Raw genomic sequence first — 17,337 nt, forward strand, 5'->3', positions numbered from 1 at the left:
TTGTGGCCCTTTCCGAGCTGCGCAATTCAGAAGCCAAAAGCTGAACCCTGCTGTATCAGCATTACCATGAGCGGTATGACCCCCACCCAGTACAGCCCCAAAATCCGCAATGAGAGCTTCAGCATTGCTAGGCCACACCACGCAGTGCAGACCTCAACCCAGAGTTGGCTGCCAGCAGAAAAAAGATGTCTGTGTAACCTGTGTGCCATTTTAATATATATATATATATATATTTTTTTAGAGGAATCGCTTTAATAGTCAGCAGGCATCCCCTCGCCCTGTCAGGCGAGCTGCCTGCATCCCAATGACGAGCCCCGGGAGAGCCGAGCATTGGTGAGGCTGCTGCCTCTGTCGGAGACACTCACTCAGGGTTTCATGGCTCAGCTTCTTTAGAACATGCAGGAAAAATGTCTTGAAGAGACATTCGCAGTGACAACTTGCCTACGTATGCTCTGTTCTGTATATTCAGGGTTTGATAATGACTGGAAAAAGGCACTAGTATAGCGATAGGGGGTTTGTGAAGGAGGCCAGAAATAGTTGTTTATGCAGAATAAACATGTGCATGTCAACATGATTATGTCTGTATCGTTCCCTATTATGGAAAGTACATAAATATCAACACATAAATATCAACAAATTAAATCATACAGACATGTCTACAAGCAATTAGGGGGCATATTTATAATGAAGCGGTCGAGGGTGGCGTTAGCCTATGCAACGCTCCGCCACTTCTGAAACGCAGGGCTGCACCATATTTACAACAATATTGTGCAGCCCTGCATTTCCCCCTGCGCTGGCATGAAATTTAGCAGCCTGCGTTGAGGAGAAGATTGTTTATGTGCAGGACACATAGAAGTTACAAAATGTAATTTTTTTAAAAAGATTGTTTATGTGCAGAAAGGGTCACTTACCTGCACATAAACAATCAATGGCCTGTTACTGTTTCTATGTGTGCTGCACAAGGCAGCACACATAGAAACAGCAACAACTAGCAGAAATAAAGCATTTCTCCTCGTTTTGCCTTTTTAAGACCAGGTTTTCCCTGGTCTTAATTTTGGCACTGCCCTTGTAAATAGGGGGCAACGTCAAAATCAATAGGTGTTGCAGTGGAACACCCACGCAACACCCATTGCCCTCCCCTTTCACGCCAAGTACAGTGTAAAACGATGCCTTATTTACAAGGTAGCATTAGGCCACATTAAGTGGCTTAATGCTGCCTTCCTTGTAAATAAGGCGACACACATATCACCACAGGAACGTCAATTAAAAAAAACCAGTGTGATTTGTGCTTTCTGCAGCGACCTTCCTCATACCTAATTTCCCCACTGATATATCTTCTCTTTAGCTAACATACTCGCGCAGGCTGAGACATCCACATTTTTCCTGGCTACTTCAGGGTGCTACAACATGTCAAAGTCAGGGCACCGGCACCAAACAATGAAGGGCGTTTCACTGTAATGGATTTTCCACACTTGCCTCATAATCCATCATCTGTCGCATCATTTGTAGATGTGCACAAAATATTTTTTTCTAGCTCAATCAGATTAAAAGTTACTTAAAAAACTGCCACATTTGGTGACACTCAGTGGCAGACCATTTGTAAATGTTACATAGTCACCTTTCAATTTCTTGCTGACTTCAGGTGTTAAACTGGTACCTACGAGGCAAAACCACTTACCAGACGGCAATAAAGAGTGTTAAAAAAAAGAAAACAGTTAAATAATTCTGCTAGAGAATGTGCCTCCTAATGACACATAGTTAACCTTTCTTGCTTCCTAAATTGATCAATCCAGTCGTATAATTTGGTCCTCCACTGAAGTCGCCGTGATCATGGTAAAGCATTTGCAGGTCACGCAGGGCCGGTTCTAGGGCAGTGCGAGTGGTGCAGCCGCACTGGACGCTGGCCTGGGGAGTGGGCGCTGACCTCAGGAAAGGGGAGCTGTATTTGGCAATGACTTGCGATTTAAAAACACCTGCAGCAGAGTTCCTTGTGCATTAAGTTTTCAGGCAGCATTAAAAATGTCACAATAACTCTTGCGATTAATGTTCCTGCTGTAGAAAGAGATCAGAGTTTTGTCTAGTACCGGTTTCGCCATTGAGTAGCGCAGGGGGTTAATATGACTGCTGCAAAGAATGCGTACTGTGCAGAGCACAGGTCTGTATTGTATGCGGATAGCTGGGAGGACTGCTTTTGTCACAGAGATCCTTTTGTTACCACATTCCATAAGATACACTGGCGTAACAAAACTTGAGCCCCCCTGCAATGTGCGTGAAGGGGCCCCCACTGGACTCATTAAGGTGCTCTCCAGGCAGGGTACTGTGCTGATGCCCCCCCCCCCCCCCCCCCCCCCGCACCGCGGTGGATGCAGGGGCCTGGATTACACCACTGATAAGATACAGCGCTAATATAGAACAGGGACTGTTCTGAAATGACGTCAAAGAGCTACATGCAAACTGCATAAAATAGGTTAGGTCGTACTATTTTTACCCCCAGTCTTTCATTATCTATTCCTAATGTTGCTGAAAAGGGTTTGCTTGGTTAAATATACCTTCATATTTGTAAAGCCAGCCTTTAACAGCGCTTTAAAACAAATGAAATGTATGTGAGAGAGGGGCTATGGAGAGATGAGGGGCACTTTTGCCCGGTGGTCGTGATGGAATCTGAGGTGGTCATGGGGGACAGCCAAAAATGATTATCACACTGGGTGCCAACAGCTCCACAGCCAGCCCTGGGAGTATGCACAACAAATGCAGTTAACGTATACCTGTATGTCGAATGGTTTTAGAATGTAAACATCTTGTATGGAGAGACTGGGTTTAACCTCAGTGCATGAACAGGGCTGGACAGGCCTTTTAATCCACCGGGCATTTCCCTGATGGGTCATAGCCCTTGGAGAGTGGTTTTAAAAGTCCAGGGTCGCTTCTTGTGCCTCTGTCACTTTCTCCAGCTCATGGAGGTCGATTGCAGCAGGCACAGGAAGACTTCAAGTGAGAGAGAAAAGGAGAGCGAGGGAGGGAGGGGGAAGGCAGAGAGAAAGCAGTCAGAGATGGAGAAGAGAGAGAAAAATGAGCGGAGGAGAAAGAAAGGATGGGTGGAAAGGGAGACGAAGGGAGAGAGGCTGGTTCAAGCATTTTTGCCAGTCCAGCATGGGCATGAAGCACAGGTGAGTACCATCAATATTTGAACATGTCTAATCATTTCAAACTGGTGCCTATAGGCGTCAAGTATGAGTTCATCCTCGCCCTAAAAAACACAGTAAATGTTTCCCTGATGAGAAGTGTTCTCAGCAGCCCCGCTGATTCGTTTTCCATTGGCTCATCAGCCGCCTTTGAGGAACAGAAGGAGCCGACAGAGATGCTCGGCTCATACAGAGACAGCGCGTGTTCCTCTGCCGCCCCCAGTGCTCATTTAAATCTAACCTTGAATGTCTCCTTGTAAATTAATTGACTGAGTAATTACACACCACTGTGCATAGAGCCAGCCAGTGCATTGTGGCTTGAGGTGACTGTCTGGTGCGCCCGGCTAATGGTGGCTAAAACAAATGAAATGACTCAAAAGAGCAAGTGCCGTATGGACACCAAATTGCTGCTGAAAGGAATACATTTTTACAAATCAATACCTTATGGCGACGAGTAAAACTTGTGTATGAGCATGGCATAGGCTGTGTGACCTAGTGAAGCATACGTTAACAGTTCATTCTCAAGGGACCCACCATCTCACTTAACATAAGGGGACTTCCTATAGAAAATTCCACTGGAGTGCAACTTGTGTTTGCACCCGTTTTTGGCACCCCAAGGGCACTTTGGTATTACAGAAGGGATGGCAAACACTTGCAAAGCACTCTGTAATATGAATCCCAGCGGCACACATTTTCACCTGCACAATCACAGTTTGGTCACTTACATAGGACATAGCCCCATCCTTCTGTGCATTGTTACAGAAGTAGACGTATGGGCCACAAGGCAACCCATAGAAGTACTAATTGTACAACAAAGTTCACCCTGTGGGAGTGGGGCACATGGTCCCAGCAGTAGCGGCACGTGGAGGGAGTTCTGCGGGGCAGGGCGGCGGGGTGGGGGTGTAGTAAACTACGGAATAGGGCCAAACGGAGGTAAGTAAACAAATAAATAAAACAAATTTCTTTGCGCGCTGCATCGCATTTGGCAATGCAGCGCGCGGAATGAAATTTGTTTTATTTATTAACTTGTTTGACTTACCTCTGTTCGCCCGAATTCCATAATTTACTATCCCCAACCTGCCCCTCCCCCTCCCCACCACCCGGCGGAACTCCCTCCACAGGCCGCTACTGGTTTCCATGGCCCCGCGTATCCCCGCACAGATAAAGTCACACACTGCACACGCCTTCAGGGTAGAACCTTGTCCCCTCATCAAAGTGATTCCTGTCCCTGTGCTGTGAAAGACAGACCAGCAGTTGCACACCACTGATCTGATTTTCAATGCTGTATTGTCCCAAGTGAATATATCAGGTTACGCCTGCATTAGAGACAGCATATTTTGTTTGTATTATGGTGCACTGTCTCAGTCTGCCCGGCACAAATACATATGTGGTGCCATTTTACACTGTGTGGCTCCTGGCAATAAACAAAACAAACAATTTAAAATGCAGTACACCTGCAATGGGCCTACATTTCAAAAGTATTTGGAATTCTAGATGGTTGCGGATTTATAAAAAAAAATCAGTAATTACAAAACTTCCCAAAAATCCTCCTGGAAACCTAAGAGAGCTGCAGGTTCCTGAGCGTACTCTTGAAATGTTTTAGTGAATTCCCTTCTCCATGGAGGCGAAGCAATTTGCGATTGCAGTTGAACTTATGCAAGTAATTCAACATAATGTACAACTGCACCTGTGGAAATGGGTCTAAGTGTTACTTAATCTCAATGGTTGATATATTTGCCCCAAAGGAGTAACACCTTTGTATCCACACCCTCTGCTTTTGCTAGTGTTCCTTTCTCCTTCTCACCCAGAAAAGGGATTTACCTTTGCCCTTGACAAGAGTAACTCACTGACCGTGTACAGATCCTGCATGAATTGTGAGCAAATTTGTGAATATCCACAAACTTGTTGTTGTTCCCAAACTTTTCAGGATATTTAAGCCTTTGAACATCCAATTTTTACAACTATTGAGAAATTCACTCATGTGTAATATTACATCGTATTAGACCATGCTGGGAAAATATTATGCATGAATAGATCTATTTGCAAATGGAACTTTTTTGTAAAATGATTGCACTGTTTAACCAAGCCACTTTCACCTAGAAGATGCTCCTAAACCTGTAAAATACTTGGTGAATTCCGCCCAAAATGTTTTTCTTAAAAATGGAGTAAGCGAGGGCAAAGTTCACTGCCTGAAGTGAGCTATAAAGGGGGGGAGCGGATCCTACAAGGTCTCAAAAAAACAATATTTATTTGGGGGCTTGGCATAAAGGGGTGGACATAGCTTTTGAGGTATAAATAACTAAGGAACCGTGAAAAGAAACGTCTCTTCCCCAACCCTCTACGCGCACCACAGCCTCCTGCATAACCTTCAAAGTTTTGATGAAGGTTTACTAGCCCTTTTTGATCATAGCGGGATAAAGGAAATTTTTATGAATTGGAAATGAGGGTAAAATGTTTGTGGGACTAGCATTTTAAACACATTTTCTACAAAAAATGTAAGTGACTTTAGCGGTAACCCTCAAGATCAGCGGTTCTTAAGCAGTGGTCCACGGACCCCTGGCCTCTTCAGGAAGTCTGCTGGCCCACATGTCCTCTCTCCATTATTTTCTGTCAATAATCATGAGAGTTTGGAGCAAAATTATTGCGTAAAGGTGTTCTTTCCAGGAGTATAATAGTTTTAGGGGCATATTATCACGAACGGTGTTAAAATTATCTCCGCTTTAGCGGCGGGAAACTGCCGCTAAAGCGGTGATAATGGGCTTGATAATATGCCCTTGTGAATTCCCATTGAAGCCCAGGTTCACACCAGAACCCGGGCTTCTATGTGAATTCTCAAGGGCATATTATCAAGACCATTATCGCCGCTTCCTGACGGTAAAGCAGCGATAATTTTAACACCGTTCTTGATAATATGCCCCTTAGTGTTCAATCATTTTATTGGCATTTAAATAACCAAAGTACAGTACAAAGATGAAAAGGCCTTGCGTCAAACAAGATGTAGTCATAGTACAAAATAACTCATTGTATTACAGTACATAGAATAAAATATGTGCAATAGTACATAAGCTTACCAAAGGGCAACATAATGCGGAAAACATGTAAGACAGACATAAGTGACACAGAAAAGTAAATAAAGAAATCCTGTAAAACAGTTTTAGCAAGTAAAAACAGTACTACTGTATTGCTTCCCAATGTATTAATAAAAATCGTTAAAGATACATTTAAAATAAATAATATGTACATTAAAAAAAAATTCTGTCAGAAGCTGACTGCTAGTTCAGGGTGGAGCATGTGCTATTGCGCAGGCATGGTTCGCATTCAAACAGGCTCCGACCTTAGCTACCAATCAGCTGATGACTTAAAGCAATTTTGAATTGCTTATATACATCTGCACACCTAGGGCCTTATTTGGAGCTTTTCAGTTGGGATCCTCCGTCAAAACATAGAGGATGTCCAGTACTCTATATTGCAAGTGCTTTATAGCCTTTGACACTAGTCATGCAGTGGATGGAATATTCTACGTTTTGTGACAGTGTGTCCCATCCACCAAACTCTATAAGGCCCTTAGGAAGCCAGGGTTCTAACCGCTCAGAGATCTACGCATATGTACACCTGAAGACTGCCCAGGGCCGGACTGGCCCTAGCGGGCACCGGGCGTTTCCCTGGTGGGCCACCAGGTTGGGGATTGGTTTTGGGGCCCTGGCGGACATTTTTATTACCGGGGTCGGCAAAATGGGCCTCCTGTAACAAAATCGGCTGAAATCGTCCCTCGCAAACAGCTTGGCTGCACCTCCCCTCACCCCAGGGGGGGCTGGCCGAGCTTTTTGCCAGGGACGGTTTCAGTGCCCAGTCCGGCCCTGAGACTGCACAATGAGCACGTCCAGGTTGAATGTTCTCCCATTCGCTGCTTTACATTAGCAGGCACTCACAGACTCCAAACACCTATGCTTCTTGTACTGGGAAGGGGCTTGTCTCCACTTTTCAGCAGAGCTGAAATATTTTCATATGCACAGTACCCCTTTCTAGTAGGTAGTCTGTAATCTGGCATAATGAGCAGCTGGTTGATTAGCTGTAATGCAATGACTGTCCTCGTCACCTTGCGACACAATCACAAAGACCCTACAGGGTCTCCAGCTTTGCCTGTGACAAACCTATTGGCTGCCCTGTGTCTGTCTGAGGCCAGTGCCAATCATCTGTCACACCTTTCTGCAGAGAACTCTGATTTCACATTTGCCTATTGATTTGTGAAGACGACCCGGGTAGTGTACTGTCTGTAGTTGTTCTCACAATTAAAAATGCAGAGGAAGGCAGATGTGCTGAGTTCATACAGTATGTACTTGTTTGTGTATGATTATTGAATTGCAAAAAGCAGAAAAAGCTTGTGGATCCCAGGCATGTAGTTGTGATTCAATGGGGTCAAAAGGTTAAGAAACACTGCTCTAGATCAGAGTTTTCCTAAGTCTGTCCTGGAGGGCCGGATCCATGCCAGCTTTTCAACATATCTCCATTTAGATAAATGTAGTTTCCTTAAAAGTCTGGCATGGATCCTGCCCTCCAGGACCGACTTTAGGGAACCCTGCTCTAAGTCATCCCTTCCACACAATGACTGTAAATTGCAATTTGGCCACCCAAATGCGGATTACCTTAGACATTCCTGTATGCTGCTTGTTGGATTACTCAAAGCTGCTCTCACCAGCAAGTTACACTCATTTTTATGAATCTAGGGCAAATTTCCTCTGGCCTTTAGGCTCAATCACTCACCATTCAGATCCTTCCATCCGGCACAAAACGGATAATGGGAGCATTAGGAGGAGGTAGGGTGGCCAAGTCATCAATGTCATCAATGTCTACCATCCTGTTTATTTCCATGGACCATAACTAAAGCTATGCTCAGGCACAGGTGAAGCTGTGCTGCCTGTATGGGCTGTTGGTACATTTACCACTTTTATGTATTGTGAAATCCAGATTTTAAACGATGGCCACATGAACAAGCATTTGCAAAGCAATAGGTCTCGCATTAGGAAAGTCTGAGCTATTGGTATTGCAAACGACAATTTTATATTTTATGTGTTGGTTTTGAAAATAGCGAAATTAATAGCTTTGTCATTTACAATGCCAATAGTTATAACTTTCACAAATGTGACACCTATAGCATTTGTAATGCAATGTGTTGTATTTACGTGACTTAGATGTATTGATATTACAAATAACAATGGCTTTTATTTTTTTATAATTAATACTTCAATAAAAGTTATTGTAATTTATAATGGCAATAGCTTAAACTTTTGTAAATAACTTTTGTGAAGATTATGTTCAGTGTATTTTCTAGTGACGAAAATCCAAAAACAGAAGTGAAATATTGATATCTTTTTGTGACATTTGTAATAAAGCTTGAAACTTTGAGAGAACATATTTGAGCCAGTTGTTGTTGAATGGTTGCACAGATTGATGCTGTGGTGGCGCTGAGTGATGTTATGGTGGCGACGAGTGATGCTGTGGCGTTCAGTGATGCTGTGGTAGCGCATAATGATGTTGTGGTGCCCCTGAATGATGCTGTGGTGGTGCTGAGTGATGCTGTGGTGATGTGATAGATAGATAGAGTGAGTGCGATAGATAGATAGAGTGAGTGCGATAGATAGAGTGAGTGTGGTAGATAGAGTGAGGGCGATAGATAGAGTGAGGGTGATAGATAGAGTGAGGCCGATAGATAGAGGGAGGGCTATAGATAGAGGGAGGGCGATAGATAGATGGAGGGTAATAGATAGATAGAGGGAGGGTGATAGATAGATAGAGTGAGGGCGATAGATAGATAGATAGAGGGAGGGCGATACATAGATAGATAGAGTGAGGGAGGGCCATGGATAGATAGATAGATAGATAGATAGATAGATAGATAGATAGATAGATAGATAGATAGATAGATAGATAGATAGATAGATAGATAGAGGGCTATACATAGATAGATAGAGTGAGGGAGGGCCATAGATAGATAGATAGATAGATAGATAGATAGATAGATAGATAGATAGATAGATAGATAGATAAATAGATAGATAGATAGATAGATAGATAGATAGATAGATAGATAGATAGATAGAGTGAGGGGAATAGATAGATAGATAGAGTGAGGCGATAGATAGATATATAGATAGATATAGTGAGGGCAATAGATAGATAGACAGAGTAAGTGCGATAGAGAGATTGAGTGCTATAGATAGAGTGAGGGCGATAGATAGAGGGAGGGCAATAGATAGAGGGCGGGTGATAGATAGAGAGATGGCAATAGATTGAGGGAGGGCGATAGATAGAGGGAGGGTGATAGATAGATAGAGGGAGGGCGATAGATAGAGGGAGGGCGATAGATAGAGGGAGGGCAATAGATAGATAGATAGATAGAGTGAGGGAGGGCGATAGATAGATAGAGTGTGATGGCGATAGATAGAGTGAGTGCGGTAGATAGACAGATAGAGTGAGGGCGATAGATAGACAGATAGAGTGAGGGCGATAGATAGACAGATAGAGTGAGGGTGATAGATAGATAGACAGACAGATAGATAGAGTGAGGGCGATAGATAGAGTGAGGGTGATTGATAGATAGACTGAGGGCGATAGATAGATAGAGGGCGGTGGTGGTGAATGTGGTGGTGGTGGACGGGGTGGTGGTGGATGTGGTGTTGGATATGGTGGTGGATGTGGACATGGTGATGGCGGTGGACGTGGTGGAGGTGGTGGACCTGGTGGTGGTGGACATGGTGGACGTGGTGGTGGACATGAAGGTGGACATGGTGGTGGTGGACGTGGTGTTGGTGGAACTTGGTGGTGGTGGACGTGATGGTGGTAGACGTAGTGGTGGTGGACATGGTGGTGGTGGACGTGGTGGTGGTGGACGTGGTGGTGGTGGATGTGGTGGTGGACTTGGTGGTGGACGTGGTGGTGGATGTAGTGGTTGTGGAGGAGGTAGGTGGTGGTGGACGTGGTAGTAGCCTCATGGTGGTGGTGGACATGGTTGTGGTGGTGGAGTCGGGTGTGTTGGTGGATGCTGTGGTGGTGGACATGGTGTTGGTGGATGTGGTGGTGGTGGACATGGTGTTGGTGGACGTAGTATGTGGTGGATGTACTGGTGGTGGACGTACTGGTGGTGGATGTGGTGGTGGACGTGGTGGTGGTGGACGTGGTGGTGGTGGATGTGGTGGTGGTGGTGGACGTGGTGGTGGTGGACGTGTTGGTGGTGGTGGTGGACGTGGTGTGGTGGTGAATGTGGTGGTGGTGGTGGACATGAAGGTGGACATGGTGGTGGTGGACATGGTGGTGGTGGATGTGGTGGTGGATGTGGTGGTGGGGGACGTGGTGGTGGTGGACGTGATGGTGGTGGACGTGGTGGACGTGGTGGTGGTGGACGTGATGGTGGTGGATGTGGTGGTGGTGGACGTGGTGGTGGTGCACGTGAAGGTGGACATGGTGGTGGTGGACGTGGTGGTGGTGGATCGTTCAAGTGTATACAAACCTGTGAGCAGAAATTAAATTCGCTCATTTTTACCAACCTATTTTCAGCACAAAAACCCTGCTATTCTGGGCCGCCTCTTGTTTCACCTCATAACATTGCATTGTGCCACCTAGCATGAGGAATTCACATCACACAACCTCAAGTTTCACAGAAATGGAACGGAAAGCAAATCCACATTACATCAAACTGCACATTCCTATTAGGTCAAAAGTCCCAGCCATTTTGAAAGAGTAAAAACTACTCTCTTTTATGTGCTAAGTACATATGCAAACCAACCATCATCCTCGCTATGTTTGAAGTCATTGAAATATTCTAAAATTATGTTCACAATAATTAAACTTAATAAAAGTAAGTGCTAATCATTGCTACGGAGTGTGACGTAAATAATAGAAAGATGTCAAGGTGCAAGACGGGCATGATCGATGATTCAAACTCGTTAAGTAATAGCGATCCAGTCAAGAATAAGAGCTACGTAAACAAGCAAACAAAAGCGACGGGTAGGAGGTGGTGGTGTGGGGACGGCTCCATACGGGGAGATTAAGGGAAGTGGGAGCAAACTAACTCCATGTTTGTACCACAGAACGCGCTGCCAATGCAAACAAAAACAAGGCAGGCGAGAAAGATGAGAAAAAGGCATAAAAGGAGCAGAAAAACAATGCTCAACAATGGGGAAAGAGGAACAAAAAGAGCACAGAATGTGAAATAGTCACCCAAGGACAACGAGAGAGGGACATAAAGACAGCAGAAAAGAAACAATGAATAACGAGGCAGAAAAGTATTAGAAAGAGACAAGGGGAAACTACAAGGACTAAAGAGGGGCCTAATGGCACTGAAAGTAATAGAGGCATCACAAAAGAGTGATGAAAAGAGACACAAAGGAGTAATGAGAAAAGGCAGAAAAGAGTGCAAGAAAATAATGAAAGAGGCACAAAGAGTAATGAAAGGAGGCAGAAAAGAGTACAACGAGGCACGAGAGAGAGAGAGAGAGAGATCGAGAGGACAGACAGAAGCAGAGGAAGGCAGGAGCCTCAGGTGTGGGGCCAGGTATGAACGAGCCTTGATTGGTTGAAGGAGCAGTTGCAGGTAAGTCCAGGAGACTGCTAAGGCCAACCACCTGATTAATGGCTTTCCAGCACTGTGACTGCTGTTAAGTAGGTCCAAAGAGGGGAGAGGAGTGCAATGGAGCAGTGTTCGTGGCATAGGGGACGTGGGAGGCAGAAAGGTAGGAGAACTGGAAGCAGGAACGGGCATAACAAAAGGTACAGAGAATCACACATTGCCTACTAAATTATTGTTTTTCAAAGGCAGAAAAAATAATGGTCAACAATGGTCAAAGACCCACAAAAAGAATAAAATGGGTACAGAAAGTGCAAGAGTCACACAGTCAAATTGAGAGACATGAAAGAGTGGTATAAAGATGGGAGAAGAGAAGCAATGAAATACGAGACAGAACAGAATTAAAAAGAGCCACAGAGAGCAATGGAGTCAGCAGAAAAGAGTTATAAATAAAGTCACAAAGAGTTTGAGTTATGAAAGGAGGCAAAAGGAGTACAACCAGGCCCAAGAATGTAAGAGAGATAAATCAAGTGTGAGAGAGAAGAAAGGAGTGGGGCTAGGCTGCAGCCTCAACAAGCGCTCGGCATTGCTGTGGCGGGGGTGGGGGAGCGCATTCCTTTGAAGTCTGATGGGGGGCGGGGGAGCGGATTCCTTTGAAGTCTGATGACGAGGCTTAGACAAATGGTGTGGGATGTGGCTGGCGATGTGCATGCGCCTGGCTCACATGAACTGTACCTAATCCGCAGTTTGGGTAGACTTTTGAAAGCCTTACTATAATCTCGCCAAACAAGCATTGCTAAAGCAATGCTGTAGACGAGACCTAATAAGTGGTACAGATAGATCTTCCCTGCATCATTTTGCTATTCATTGCTTATTTAATGAGTACTCACGCACATACTTGAATTTTTTTTTTTAGGCTGTTGCTTGCTGCCTCAGTGTTCTGTGCAGTGCAACTCTAATAGGTGTCCTTGCCAGCCAACTCCGTGATACCGCAGAAAGATGGAAAACTGAATGAACCAAAACCCTGTGACATTTCATCTATTCACGGATTTCAATTGGAAGAGAATCCACACACTGGGTTATAGCGTTTGTTTATAGGCCAGACCAAGAGTATCAGCTTGAAATATTGATCGCTGAGCCAAGAAACCCTTTACAGAAATCTGTGTTTATCTAGCAGGTATCTACATCTATTACTAGTGAGGATTGCAGGGGTTTGATGTGTACAGTTCATTGTCTGTAACCTGCAGGTCACAGGTTTGAAGGATACCTAAGACCCAAAAGTTGTCCTTCATGTACCAGATACAGGTCAAACATTACAATCCTGGTAAACTCAATTGGTTATGCACGCTCTACAAAAATCTACCACAAATGTGAAAGGCATGCACATGAGGGTGATACCATTAGTATAATTAAGTGAGGCAGTAACTAACACCTATTCTAGACACAAAGAAATAGTTACTGTTACAATATGTGTTGTATGCATAGGCTTTATTAGTATACTTGTTCACCTGGATGTACAATACACTGCAAATATTGTACTTACAAGAAGCCTCTTATTTTTCTTCCTTACCCTGACCCTTCACCTTTCATCAATGACTGCTGTTTCTCATTCTAGCTATATTTTGATTCATTTTTATGTGGAAAATATCTTGCTTTTTTTAGCTGCATGCAGGTATGTCTTGATGTCACGTAATCGACTTGTGCAGTGAGAACAGTCATATTGTGGGCGAGGCATGCTCTCCCTCCAGCCTCTTGGACCTCTCATACCTGCCATTGCCTATTTCCAACATGCTGCATAGAATGTACTTATATTTACCTCTCTGGGTGACACTCTGTCGTATTCTCTGTTGTTGGATCTTGCAGTTTGTCTTGGATTTGGTCCATACCCTTTATGCATGTTGTCATTTCAGGTGGAGCTTGCACATTGTTACTTGCATCTTCCACGTGTGTTTCTTCCGAAGGATCACGTGTTTTTTCCGTGTCCCTGTCGGGGCACCCTTCGGAGGAGCTGTCTTCCTCGCTTGATGTGGTCTCATACCTGCGAAGAGCACAATACACCGATTATGAATAATGTCATCTTTTTATGAGCACAGCATTTCCTCAAGGCACACGGTGCTTGGCGCTGATGATTAATACACCAGTGTTTTGCTCTTCTCGCCATGCACTACAATTCCAAGAGATCCGTCACAAAGGCGATATGTATTAAAAAGTGCACATGACTCAAATTTGCATATGAATTCGTAGAAATGTTTATTGGCAGACATTCTGCAAATGGTCAAAAGCAAAGCAATCGTAAACGTAGGGTTTTGAAAACCCTGCTCTGCTGATTGTATACATACCAATAAACCCGGGGCTGTATCACTTGTGGTGTCTCAGGGGGGTGGGGGCCTAATGGGTGACTGTGCCTGCTTTTTTGCACCCCAGCGAACTTTGTATTACAGAAGGGGCCACAGACACCTATGCGTTCCCTTCTGTTATACTGATCAGTCCATGTCTGTAATGTCAATTGCGCCTGCAGGTGGGAGCAGTCACGTGCTGCACCCGCCTGAGGGAGACCCTCGCCCACTTCTAAACACGGGGCCTCCGGTAAAAGAGGGGTGCCCTTTCTCCATCGCAGGCAAATATTGTTCAGGGTAAAGACAAGTTACCAAGTTAATGACGGCGAACCTGATATTCAGTTTGGTACCAGGGCCAATATTAATGCAATTTCAGAAGAAAATCCATTTGGCTCTATTTTGAATTTGTATCCTACTGAAGAAAAGAAAAAACACTGGGATCATGGGTGGTAGCAACATTGCTCATGGTTGTATGTGTCTGATGAAGCTTTTAACAAAGAAGTCCGCGTCATTGAATTAGACCTTGTTTCAACAAAAACACAGAGCAGCAGATTTCCATCATTCTTTCTTCTTTCTGCTTTATCAAAAAATAACTGGTTGTGCTTCAAGCTTAGTCACATCTATCATCTTTACAAAGTAGAGAAGATGAATGTCCTCCATTTCTCATTTTATAATCACTGCAAAAAGAGAGGGATTTCTGGTTCTGCGACCAACATGTGTCCAATTCCGTGGTATTCTACAAGCAGCAGGAAAGGGCGAACTTGATTGGTTCTGTTTTAAAAGAATGAGAAGGTTTTATAGTAGGGCTTATTTCAGATACTTCCACTAGTTAATAAAACATGGCATTCTCTAAAAAAAACCTCTAAGGGGTGGTTGTTGTGTTGTAATAGGTATCATGGATACTGCTAGGCTGTTATATTCAATTCTCTTTCACCCATGTTTAATATGTGCTGGTGGTTGCAGATTTTAGGCACAGCGCTTATTTCTGGGGCTGGGACTTCTTTATCATCATCAGACTTTGACCCTGAGCAAGAAAGAGAAAGGCAGGAAAGTGAGAAAGGAGGAGAAATAGAAAATATTAACAAGTATTTAATGATAGTGAATGATTTAGTGAATCCCTAACGACTTTGCTGCTGCCAAATACCCCATCCACGTTGATCTTCTACCCAGCTGCCGAGCCCCAACCAAGCGCGGACCCGCCCGCCAGTCTCCCGCTGCCCGGCCGCTCTCTGTCACCTAGAGCGGGGCCGCCGAGTGGAGACCGGCGAGGGGCGGACTTCACGGTCCAGAGGCCCTTGCGGTAGACCGCGTCACTGGGGAGCGCCAGGAGGCGCATAAAATCAACGTCAGCCCCATTGAGTGGGTGAATCCCTAACGACTTTGCTGCTGCCAAACACCCCATCCACGTTGATCTTCTACCCAGCTGCCGAGCCCCAACCAAGCGCGGACCCGCCCGCCAGTCTCCCGCTGCCCGGCCGCTCTCTGTCACCTAGAGCGGGGCCGCCGAGTGGAGACCGGCGAGGGGTGGACTTCACTGTCCAGAGGCCCTTGCGGTAGACCGCGTCACTGGGGAGCGCCAGAAGGCGCATAAAATCAACGTCAGCCCCGTCTCGCGGGACGCCGGGCGAAGCCCGGCCCAAGGGCGGGCCCGTTGTTGCCCGTTAGTGACCGGAGAGGACCGGACCGGGCCACCCCCTTTTTATTTTTGTTACCACAACCATCTGATCTGCTGCTGTTGTTGTTTGCTTTCTTGACCAGTGCAACATGACCCGTGGATCTAGAAGCAAAACCAAGTCTGCATTAAGTGTAGTCCAGCTTACAGGGCCAATAGACCAAAACATCACTCGAACAAACGAGGTTATTGACCAGAGCATTTCCCTTCTGGAGCGCAGAGTATCCTTAGAACTTGTCAATGCAAAACGCTCCTCGATGGGTCTTTTGGCCACAGCAGCCTCTCCTATCAAACAAGTCCCTACCATTTCCATATTGTCACCATCTGTTACGACTGCAGTTATCCACACGGTGCCCTGTTCTGTGGACTTATCTGCAACCCAATCTGAGCCTGACTCATTCTCGTCAGTAGATCTGGAAAACACTCCAGACCTTGAGCTATGTCAAACTCAGGGTACGCTGGAAACAACTCAGCAACTTATGTAGAAACATAGCAGTCCCCGACACCCCCTTGGAACCTGGGAGGGGTCAGTTCACTCAACTCACACAACCAATTATAAATACATCAAATACTAACTCTGCAGTGCTTATTACCAATGCAGAGATTTTGCCTGGTAATTCACAAAAAGCTACTCAGTTGGGGGGCTCTTGTAGAGTTTGCAATTCCACCGCGCAAATACTAACCACCATCAGAGAGCTTTTTATACAACACCTAAAACCTCTGGAAACTAGTATGAGACACTTAGAAAGTCAGATAGCAATCCTATCACGTATGCCATCAACCGCGCCTAGTTTACACCCACCCAAACAAGGGAAGGGAAAACCCAATCACCCAATAAAAACTCCCCAAATTGACCAAACCGGTCCCGATAGTAAACAGCCCGCAGGGGCCACCTCACCCCCTATGAAATCAAAGCACATCACCCCCTTAGTTCAACAACAGTCTAAACCAATGGCTGGTGTGCCAAAGACCACAACGTCCACTGTTCCGCCCCAAGTCCCTTTAGGCCCCGTGAAAAACACTATTCAACCGACTAATAACAATCAGACACCATCATCACCTAAATTGGCGGGTACAAAACCCTCGGTGACAGCAAAAAAGGGAGTGCGACCAAGGCGTCCAGTACACCTCCCACCCGAGGCATCCCCCTATACCGTAATCCTCACAGGAGTACCCGAACTAACTGAGGGCACAGATGAATTTGCATGGTCGCTTAAAAACAAGGTCTTGCAGTGGCTAAGCTTAAATAGACCATTAGAGTCATGGCATTTCGGCAGGATCTCTACAGTACGTAGAGTAGCCTGGATAGGGGATGAACGTAAATCAATCCAGGGCGATTGCATCATAGTAAAATGTGATGATCCAACAACGGTCGAATATATCTGCTCCTGGCCGTCACTGGAAAAAAAAGGTAGTATTGATGCCCAACATCTTTCCTTATTTTACCCCCCGGTGAACACTTACCAATATTTTTCTACCTCAAACTGGCAACATCCACGGGAAGGGCACTGGAATCAGGTTGCCTATAGCCATAGCCATAACTATAGAAACAGAAATAGGAATAGAGATTGGCAGACCCAGCTCTGGAAT

General features: G+C 45.1%; 1 protein-coding gene across 2 annotated transcripts in view; it reads right to left on the reverse strand.

Annotated features, from left to right (window-relative positions):
* KANK4 (KN motif and ankyrin repeat domains 4) overlaps nucleotides 1-17,337 on the reverse strand; it is a 286,564-nt gene that overhangs the window by 120,986 nt on the left and 148,241 nt on the right. For both annotated transcript variants that reach the window (XM_086953375.1, XM_086953383.1), the window contains exon 5: nucleotides 13,556-13,777. In XM_086953375.1, the coding sequence (XP_086809501.1) occupies nucleotides 13,556-13,777 (222 nt within the window). The remainder of the gene's footprint in view (nucleotides 1-13,555; nucleotides 13,778-17,337) is intronic.

Source organism: Lissotriton vulgaris, chromosome 1_1 (assembly GCF_964263255.1).
Source record: "Lissotriton vulgaris chromosome 1_1, aLisVul1.2, whole genome shotgun sequence".
NCBI classification, from domain to species: Eukaryota; Metazoa; Chordata; class Amphibia; order Caudata; family Salamandridae; genus Lissotriton; species Lissotriton vulgaris.